The sequence below is a fragment of the Daucus carota genome, chromosome 3, assembly GCF_001625215.2.
Source record: "Daucus carota subsp. sativus chromosome 3, DH1 v3.0, whole genome shotgun sequence".
NCBI lineage: Eukaryota > Viridiplantae > Streptophyta > Magnoliopsida > Apiales > Apiaceae > Daucus > Daucus carota.
In genome coordinates this window covers 36,260,363-36,271,232 of record NC_030383.2, presented here as the reverse complement: position 1 = coordinate 36,271,232, position 10,870 = coordinate 36,260,363, and the positions used below count along the sequence as shown (strand labels likewise).

At 35.9% G+C, this 10,870-nt stretch overlaps 1 protein-coding gene across 1 annotated transcript; it reads right to left on the bottom strand.

The window, feature by feature from the left end:
* Positions 1-374: 374 nt before the first annotated feature.
* Positions 375-5,131, bottom strand: LOC108211438 (fatty acyl-CoA reductase 3). The gene is made up of 10 exons (XM_017383040.2): positions 4,896-5,131; positions 4,714-4,817; positions 4,074-4,276; positions 3,590-3,690; positions 3,254-3,446; positions 1,750-1,917; positions 1,543-1,624; positions 1,194-1,463; positions 800-927; positions 375-602 (listed from the first exon to the last, which is right to left on the bottom strand). The coding sequence occupies exons 1-10, from the start codon at positions 4,972-4,974 to the stop codon at positions 446-448; spliced, it is 1,485 nt and encodes a 494-aa protein (XP_017238529.1). The 5' UTR covers positions 4,975-5,131; the 3' UTR covers positions 375-445.
* Between the last annotated feature and the right edge of the window lie 5,739 nt (positions 5,132-10,870).

The following is a 10,870-nucleotide window of genomic DNA, read 5'->3' as shown; positions in this document are numbered from 1 at the left end:
GTTAATGTGTAACAGAATCATCCTTCTATACGTACCAGACGACAACTAAATAGAGCACGGTTTTCTGGGGCATCAGACAACGGGCAAAAATCGTTGTCTAATGTTGTTTTTGTTATAGGCTTTGCCTTTTTGATTTTTCTCATGATCTTTGTCTTTTAGTTTTCTCCCATTAACACTTGAAACTCTTGACTTTTCATTTATATTCCAAGACCTATATAAAGACACTTGTATGTATTGAAAAAGAGTAAGAAATAGATAGACACATTCTCTCCTCTTTAATTAGTTTTATAAAAATATATCTTCTCTTGTATTATATACATAACACGATTCACGTTTTTTACGATACTAATTATAACACATTATGGCAATAAAAATATAAAAAAAACAATTCATTTATGTGTGGTAATTAAATAATACATCACAAATTTTCTGGATTGGATGAGTACTACTTGAGTACATATTTTACAAGTCCAGCTAGATGTGTATTGACAAAGTAGTCTTCCCAGTCAATACATTTGGGATCAAAATAGAAAACATCCGTCTCAGCATCACTACTTTCTTCAGCTGCCTTCCTCAGTTTCTCAGTGTTCATGTCATCAAATCTGAGCAACAGAATTAATCAAAAGAGAACAGAATTATAAATTTCTCAAAAATATCTATATTTTCAAACTTACTTTTAGAAATACGATTAAAGTTGCAAGCCCGGTTCAAAACAGTTGATTTTCAGATTACAAAAAGTATAATTTAGGTTGCATAGGATTTTCTAAAAAAGCCCAAAATATAAGGATTTGGTACTTACACTCCCTTGAAGAACAAGTAGGGTTCATACAACTCAACCATCCTCAAGACATACTTGACTTTTCGGCTTAGATCAACGTACTTTTCTTGCAGCAGCTGGCAAAGCCCTATATTCACTAATTGCAGTCCCTGAAGAAGAGAAAAGGGAAAGAGTTACGCGAAATTTTTCAACAAACAAAAACCTAACTAGCCACATTAACCTGATCTTTCGGTCCATGCCCTTCACATGATCGATCACTTTGCATTTTCTTGCCGAAAGCAACCTACAACTATAAATTTAATTTGTTGCCAGAAAGATCACACTGATTCATGCATAATCCTAACTGATGCCATTGCACACGCATCTTAATTTTTTTCGCGAAATTAGTTAGTAGATAAAAGTACGTGAGACGTGCCTTGAGCGGGAGCAGGTAACGGATGGCCATGTATCTGCGGAAGCTGGGCATGGAGCTGAGGACAGTAACATCGCCCACTTTAACAGCCTTGCCATCCTTGTTGATCCATGGAGTTCGGGTGAAATAAAATCGACCAAAATTTTTGACGTCATTGTACTTTACCGGGTTCGAAAATGAGGATCCGACATGATATATGACTTCGCATTCCGGCTCATTTGAGTGAGCTGCCATGGCCACAATCATTGTATTCACCACCATATCCGCTGGAATCTGTTCGTCAATTCAGTTAAATCTACTTTATATGTACGGACTTAGAAGTAATTAATTTTTTTTTTGAAATAAATCTCACCAGGTCAATATTCGAATCTGGATCACCGAGGAAGCATGTTAGCTTTCCTTTACCATAGCCAACCGCTAGGCTGTCAACGGTTCTGCATGTGAATACAGGGAGCCCGTTAATTAATTAATCAGCGTATCCAAACGGCCCCATAATATTATTATCGAACCAATATTCTTCGGGTTCTTAAATGTAGTGAAGTTTAACAGGGCGTTATACCTGATGCCTTCAACCCAACCAGGAAAGGGTTCTTCGTAGGTGCTGGTGATAATGGTGGGACGAACAATAACAAGGGGAAGCTGCTTGTTGAGATTCATCTCCCCGAGTAACATCTCTCCCATGGCTTTTGTAAAGACGTACGTGTTTGGCCATCCATAATGCCTTGCCCTGTAATTATTAATCATGTTCAGTTCCCCTAATAATTGACTACTGACATGTTTTTGATAATTTTCGAACTCTCGACGTCTAGTAAAAATAAACGATATAGATGATATTTGGACTCGCGGACAGTCAATTATATTTAGTTTTCCATTAATACCCTTGCACAGCCATTACAACAGTATCATACTACCCCTCTATCCTTTACACCAACCCTTACTAAATTAGTCATAAATAGACACAACTACAAATTTGATACTGTAAAACTGAAAAACGCAATAATTCATATATCATCCAATTGGTCCACTGGTGAAATAAAACTCTGACTTTGCACTGTGTGTTCTCTCGCTCTCAAGTTCAAAAAATTAAGATAAGTGAAACGTGACACAGAATGCACATGGGATTAGGGGTGATCAGAAAACCGCCCAAACCGCATAAACCGCCCGCACCGCACCAAACCGCACCACAAAACGCGGTTTTTAATTTTCGTGGTGCGGTTGCGGTTTGAATTTTTCACAAACCGCGCGGTGCGGTGCGGGTTGCGGTTTGACATATTAGTAGTGCGGTTCAAACCGCACCGCACCGCGATATTATAATATATATATATATATGGGATGGTGTTAGACATAAATGGAAATAATAGAGTAATAGTCCGTCTAGAAAAAATAAGATAAATTAAACGGAATACGGAATACACAGAATTTAGAAGAGATGGTGGTAGCCATAAATGGAAATAACAGAGCTTGCGCAGGTAATAATGCAAGATTGTTAGATTCAGTTGCGACTTATTTCTCCTAGAAGTTGGGCAGGATATTTATGGCCGTTTGAGCAAATTTAAAAAAAAATATTTCTTACTTTAAAGTAAAAAAATGGATTAGAAGTAGGAAGTAAAGAAATAGATTAAAAGTAAAAAAGTAAAGAAGTTAATAAAGTATTTAGAAAGGAAGCAAAAGCTTTAAAAGAGAAGTTAGTATTCTCAGTTTCTTAAAAATTGTTTCTACTTATTTATACAAATGGGTTAAGAAACGCAGAAGCCAGAAATTTCTGCTCATGGAAAACAAACAACCCCATAGTTTTATGGGTGTAGAATTCAATTCTTTATGAAGTGGTACAATAATATTAAAGCTATATTAATGTTTTCATCTGTCCTGCTGCCCATTGACAGAAGACATTGTTAATAATTTATTCCTCACAAAATAATGGATCCAATTTAACCTACCTCGCTCAGTCACTCATGTAGTTTGGTGACCTACGTACACATTAAAAACAATATTAAATGCACCACTTCTACTTAGACTGTACTTGGTATTCAATTCATTCATTATCTTGTTTTTAGTCTAATTACCTTTGGATCCCCAGCTCCTTCATGGCTGCAGTGATGGCTTCATTGGTAGCGTTTTGTTGATTCAGCTGAAAGAGTGCTTCCTCTATTACTTGCTTCTCGTGGTTTACGTCGAGCCCTCGTTCTCCGTTGAGCGTCTCCCCCATTTTATACGGATCCTCCACTATCAGTCCAGTTTTTTCACCGCAAACATACGCTGCAATATCATATAGTGCAGTTAGGACAAGAAACAGAACGAGGGTCGAACCCAAAATCTGGGACGACAGAGGATAAACTCTTAAACAGTGAGCTATCCAAACGTGCTCATATTATAAGCTGTTGACAGATGCATGATAATACCTGTGGACACATGCAAAAGCAACTTTATCTTGCTGCACTTCATAGCGAAGTTGTACACATGTTCTGCACCAAATGTGTTGAGAGCTAGCGAAATGTCATACCTATACAAGATTTCAACAACCATGTTAATTATGTGTACGTTGAAATTCAATGATATATCGACTACACATGAGTAGGTGTACCCTGAAAGTACCTGGTATTCATACCCATGAGTAACTTATAAGTCGAAAAATTTCATATATTTTCGAGTCCAGAATAAGTACAAACTTGTCCAGCTGACAAAAAATGTCAGATAAACACTAGGAGCCCGTTTGGATAGGCTTAAAAATATGGCTTATTAAGCCCGGACATATAAGCCGAGGCAAACACGTTCCAGGCAGAGCCGTCCAAATCAGTTTTATAAACAGTAATTAATCGACAAGAAATGAAAAGAGTATGAACAACACATTTGTGTATACACATGTTGAAAAGAGTAGGAGCCGACCTTTCGTCGAAGTTAGTTGTGGCAGCTATGTTGACAACAATATCAACTTCTCGACACATCTCTTGGAGCATCGCGGAGTCCTTGACTCCCAAGTTCTCGTGAGTTATGTCACCAGCAACGGGGGTCACTCTTTTCGACAGATGCGTGTATAAATCAGAGCCCAGTCGCTCTTTTAAAACCCTGAACAGCTCCTTTGCTAAGATCTGCACGTAAAACATGCATGTGTAGATTAGATAAGCAAGAGCATTTCCCCTTCTACATAAAAGCATGCAACTAAAAGATATGAATAAATCTGGTGCAAAATTGTAACCTTAAAACGTCAACGATAGCTTCTCAAATTAAATCGGATAAAAAAAAAGTGCCTATTTGGACACAACCGCTCCTGGCTTTTTCTGATAAAAAGTCGGTTTTTACTTCTCTTAACCCCTTTGTGTAAAAAGGCAGAAACACTTATAGCTGAGAATGTTAGTTTTTGTTTGAGGACCTCTGCATTTTTCCCAAACAGTTTAATTTTTAATTTATTTCTCACTTCCAGTTCACTTCATTATTTTAATTAGGAAACACTATTTTTTAAGCTTACATCCCAAAATAAAACCCATCATGCAAGATGGGAAGGTGAAGAGCTAATAATAGCAAGTACCTCAGTGTTGAGACGTTGTAAAGCTGCCTTAGAGTCCGGGGCTCGCAAGAGAAGATAAAGTTTCTTCACATTTGGCTGAGCCCTGAGAATCTTCTCCACGAAAACTGCAATATTTCCATAATTGTGAAAACCATAACAACTTATCATGAAAATAAAAATGTATAAAGAGAAAGAACAAGTACTCTTCGCCAGAAAGCCAGTGGCACCAGTGACCAAAATGGTCCTGTTCTCAAGGAACTGCACAATACTTCCCAACTCCATTGGAGAGAATGAATATTGACTACGAGCACTTGATACCAAGAGGAGAGATTTATTTTTATTTTTTTAATTTCTGTAAGCTGTGCGAGACTCCCAACTCTATGTAGTGTATATTTATAGCTAGTTGTATTTTTACAAATTTGTGAACTCAACACACTATGTATAAATAGGAGTACTATACATATTTATGTACGCTGCTGTTGAGAGTCCTATTAAATGCAATAAATGTTGGAGTGCACGCAAGTAGTTGGTGGTTTCCGCGGTAGATTGACAGATATTCATATTACGACATTAAAAATATTTAACTCGGACACTATATGGACAGCATAGATAACCTACTTTTGCGTTTTCATACCTCATCTTTCTTCAGTAATTAGATACGGTATATATGTTTCGTTTTCTATTACAAGAAACTAAGAAAGTAGCTTAGCGCATCAATAAATCTAGGGCGGCAAACTAACTTTGCGCATGACCGAGTTTGACTACATCCACGGAATAATAAGCTTTTCAATGGCTTCTCTTGCATGAGGGAACGAGAGAGCGAATTCGAACCGCGTCTAGTTTTCCACGGGCAATTCGTAAATATTGGGCTGTTTGAATGGGTTTAAATAAGCGCTTCTTAACCAAAATAAAAAAGTTAACTAGAAATTTTTTTTGTTAGAAGCAAGTTAACACTTATATGTAAATAAAATATTTGTCAAATAAAGTAGAAGTCATGAAATAAAAAAATAGTATTCTTAGATTTTTATAAATAATTTGACTTTTTATACAGACGATAAGAATAAGTGCTTATAACTTATAAATGTATAAGTTGAGTTTTTAAGCCATGACCAAGCACCTAGTTTCACTCGATCAATTCTACTTTACAGAATATAATTTGCTACTTTATGAGGTTCATCTAACAAACTATCTTAATAACTCCATCTTAATAATTATAATCACGATTCATTAATAATTTGTTTCAATTTCAACAGTTTATTTTAATATATTTTGGTTTTGACAGGATTTCGCCAAATTTAAACTCTGTCAAAATTATACTGTCGACATAAGCATTTTTTTCAGTAATGATTTAATTTTTATATATTAATCATAATTAGTAAAATATAATTTATAATATTAAAAATAGGGGTTTATATCAAGTAGGTCACTCATCTCGTCAAAAAGTCTCAAGTTGCACATAGATCTCCACGGCGACTGAATTAAAACACTAATCCATTGTTAAATATCCCACTATTAACTTCTTAACTAATTTTTAATTGCAAATTTTAAATTCAAAGCTCCTCCATTAGCAACGACTATATTTATACAGATGACACTACACATGGCGGTGACTTGCAAAGGGCGTGGCAGTGATATATGTAGTCGTGACTATTCAAGATATAAACACATGCAAACAAGAATCGTCGACTGCTGCGATTTGGGGAAAATCATGGAGACTTTGTATTGCTGTGATTGAGGGTTGTAAAATGCTTAAGCTTGGTATGACTAACGATTTAGATACCAAAAACAAAGCTTGGTTCGTCACTCCACTTCGATCAAATAAGGTTATTAAGGTTTTATGAACAATGAACTATATTTTACAATTTTTAGCTCATATATATTTGAATGGGTTTTGCGTATTATGCGTTTGAATGATTTATATACTGTATGTATGTTGATTGATGAATTACGATTAAGTTAGCTCAATTGTTATATTATACATGTACTGTGTATATTTGTTAGGGTTTTGTTATAGGGTTTTTACAATCTGAAGTAGACGATGCTAATTTTTTATGTGCACCAGTATGTCAAGCTTGATGAATATTGAAGTTAATCACCTTGGTAAATCCTCCCAAACCAATATGTTACTATACTGGGGAGAAATGTGATCTCATACTAAACGTAGACACGCTGAGCTTTAGAGACTTGGATGATTGGCCTATCTAGTTTGGGTATAATTATGAGAATTTAGTGTATTTTAAAACAAAATGTGCATGATTTTAGTAATGGTTTTAGGCTCATGTATGATTATGGGTCTATTAGAGATATTGTGAATTTATGTGGTCAATATGGTAAGATTGAAGTGTATGTGGATAGTTCATTGACTGATGAGGAACTTGTTGGGGAGAATCAAATGGGGGATCAGGCTAGGGATGAGGGAGGGAATGATTAATGGGATGAAGTAGGGGTGAACAAAAAACCGTTTAACCCGCAAAACCGACCCAACCCGCTCTTTATTTCGGCAGAACAAACCGAACCGTTCAAAACCGAAAAATTATTGGGTTCATTTTTTATCAACCCGAATAGATTGGGTTGGGTTAGGGTTTTTAAATTATTAACCCTCACCCAAACCAACCCAACCCGTTTAAGTTCACTAGGAAAGAAAGAATATTATTTTCATATTATAAGTTTGTAACCATCCTTAGATTAATATGCAAATGTTGTTTTGGGATTTCTGTTTAATGTAGCAGCCTTGTAAGTTCCTGATCAATGGTCACATACACTTTGTCTCTTTTTTCTACAATGTTTGTCTATATAAACAACTAACTAGGCATTCACTTACACATTCCGTAAGTGAATGTGTTTGTGTGTTTATCCATGTGATGCATGATTATTAAACTTATTAAACCGTGCTTGTACTATATTTTGATTTGTAAACCTTGCACATTATCTTTTTACTTTATACTCCTTTTACTTTTGTTTTACAAGAAAGTAATGGATTCTGAAGTTAATGGCTTTGTCTATATGAAGAAAAGTTTGGGGTGGTGAAGACAGTGATCTTGATGACCCTGCATACAAGTATGAGAGTGAAGAAGAAACTGATGAACTTTATAGTGGAGGGTTACATGTTGATGATGCTAGTGATGAAGAGTTTACAATGAACAAGGAAAATTATAAATCTGTTAAGGATGGGATGAAATATCTGAATTACAGTAAATTTGACTTTGATAGTGATAAGTTAAGGTCAATTGGTAGTTCAAGTGAAGATGAGAACAAGAAGACATGTTATGTTGGTCCACTTGTGATAAAAAAAAAAAGAGAATTGTGATTGGTGCTTCTTCTCAGAACAGAATGAGGAGAATCAAATGGGAGGTGGCGATAACATATGATAATATGATTGAATACAGAGAACAGGTTAAGGAGTATGGGATCAAAGAAAGAAGAGCTGTGAAATTCTGTGTTAATGATCCTAACACTTGCCAAGTGAAATGTGAACCTGGGTGTCCCTTCTACACTTGGGTTAGAAAGAAGAGATGCAGTGAAATGGTTGAAATCAGAACACTGTTGAATGATCATGTACACACCAAGCCAGACAAGAATAGACTTACTAGTGTCAAGTTCCTAACAGCAGTATGATGAGAGAATAAAGAAGAATCCAACTTGGAAAGTTAAAGAGATGATTGAAACCATAAGGTAAGAAATAGAAATTGATATACCATTGATAAAAGCCATGAGACTGAGGAAGACAGCTCTAGAAGATGTACATGATTCACTTAAACAACGCTATTCTAGAGTTCAGGATTTTGGACAAGAATTGCTCGAGATAAATCCACACAACACTGTGAAGTTTTGTGTCAAAAGAGTCAATGAAACTGATGAAAATAGGTTTTAAAGGATGTATGTTTGGTATTCAGAGTTGAATAAAGGTTGGAAATCAGACTGCAGACCTATGGTAGGACTTGATGGATGCTTCTTGAGGACTGTTTGTGGAGGTCAACTTTTGAGTGTAGTTGGTAGAGATGGGAACAACCATATGTTCCCCATCTATCATTCATGGATTTGGTTAATGGAATGGATGAAAGATGATTTGGAGCTTGGTGATGGAAATGGATTCACTATCATAAGTGATCAGCAGAAAATATATCATATCTCACATCTTAAATTGTTGATGTAGTTTGTATTTCTTTTTAAACTATGTTAATGTATTTTACTTCTTTATGTGCAGGGTCTTGAAAGTGCAATCAAAATTATTCTGCCAATAGCTAAGCATAGATTTTTCACTAGGCACATTTACAACAAATTAAGAAAGAAGTAAGTATTTGTGGAATAATTTTGTTAATTTAATTTTATGCATTCGTTTGTCCTGAATTAACTTATGTTTATATGTCCTACATTCATGTAGGTACCCTTCAACAATGTTGAAAAGACAATTTTGGATTGTTGCTTGTAGCACACATCCAGTTGCTAACCAAAATGCTATGAAACAAATCTTGAAACTATGCAAGCCTGCATATAGGCAGCTTAAGAAATTGGATCCTGTAGTTTGGACAAAAACTCACATTACCACAATTCCTAAGGTTGACAACATTGAGAACAACATGCGTAAGCGTTTCAACTCATGGATTATTAATGAAAGGTACTTTTACATTTTGGTAAGTTAAATAAATAAATTATCTACTTGTATATTAATAAATTATCTACTTGTATATTTCAAGGTACTTGACTCTACAGACCATAATGCAGGAAATACGTTTTAAGTTGATGACAAGAGTTAGAAAATAAGGAAGGAGATGTTGGCAACTGATATGAAAATCTGTCCTATGTCCTAGAATCAAGAAGTAGCTTGACCAATATGTCAAATAGACAAGGGAGTGGAGAGCATCTGGGGATGGAGCAAGTAGGTACTTGGTCAAGAGTGGCACTGGAGATGTCACTGTGGCTTTGGATAAGAGAGGTTGTGATTGTAGGGTGTTTGACCTCAAAGGGATACCATGTCCACATGCAATTATTACCATATATGATAGAAGGATGCAACCATCTGATTTTGTCTCAGAATATTTCAAAAGAGATATGTAACTTGCCTCCTACATTTTCAGCATTGAGTCACTCAAAGGGAAGGACTATTAGGAAAAGCATACCTTGGAGAAGCTCCTTCCTTCGGAAGTACCTACGAAACTCATAGGAAGTCTTAAAAGATTAAGGAGGGAAGAATGAGAGAGTGACACTAGTAATAAAGAAAAACGCCCAGCTGTGACTGATGCTCCAAAAGTGCAAAGATTTAGTAGTGGAAGAGTGCAATACTATAGTATATGCAAGCCATAGTAAAATCAAGTGCCCAAAAAATAAGGGGTTGGCGATAATGTTGGTGAACCTGTTGAAAAATCAGGGCGGTGTCCATATTGTTAGTGAAAGTAATGACAATCAGGAGGTAGAAATCATGTTGGTGAAATTGCTGACAATCACAGGGCAAAGTAATCCAACCATTAATAATGGTGCTAAAAATGTGGCCAAAGGGAGGCCTTTTAGTGAACAAGGGGTCCTATAATTCTGGTGTTAGATTCTTTATGAGGAAGAAGTTGGGGATGGGAAGACCATATGCTTGTGTTAACAATGTGTTTAGGCAGAAATTGCCTATTAGAGGGCCACAATCAACTCTCACCAACATGAATCGAGAAGTCATCCAATTCAGGTATCACAGATAAATCAGGATGTCACCCTTAATTAAGCTTCAGAAGCAAATCAGGTTGTTAATCCAACTCCATATCTACCTACAGAATCAGGTGACACTTCAAATTTCATGTACAATGTGTTGGGACCTCTAAGGTATTTTGTAGCGTACACTGAATCAAAAGAGAGCACAAGGGTTTAGAATCTTTCTCCTTAAGGCTGTTCAGAACACTACCTATGTAGCAAAATCTGCAAGTGAAAGTCAAGGCTATAGTGAGAGTGAGAGTTAATAGGTAGGTACTCCTAGGAGCAATGCAAGGTTGAAGAAGGTTTTGTTCAGAAAAAACAAGCCTAACAAGATAAACACCACCCCTGATGATCCATTCATTTTGGATCCAAAGCTACTTATTTTGAATAGACCCTTTGTCCACTTTTGGCACTTACTTTTCTATTGGTAAGTCATTAGGCTATATATATCTATGGTGTCCTTTGGTTTATGTACTTGAGACAATATTGGTTAATATTGGTTTTG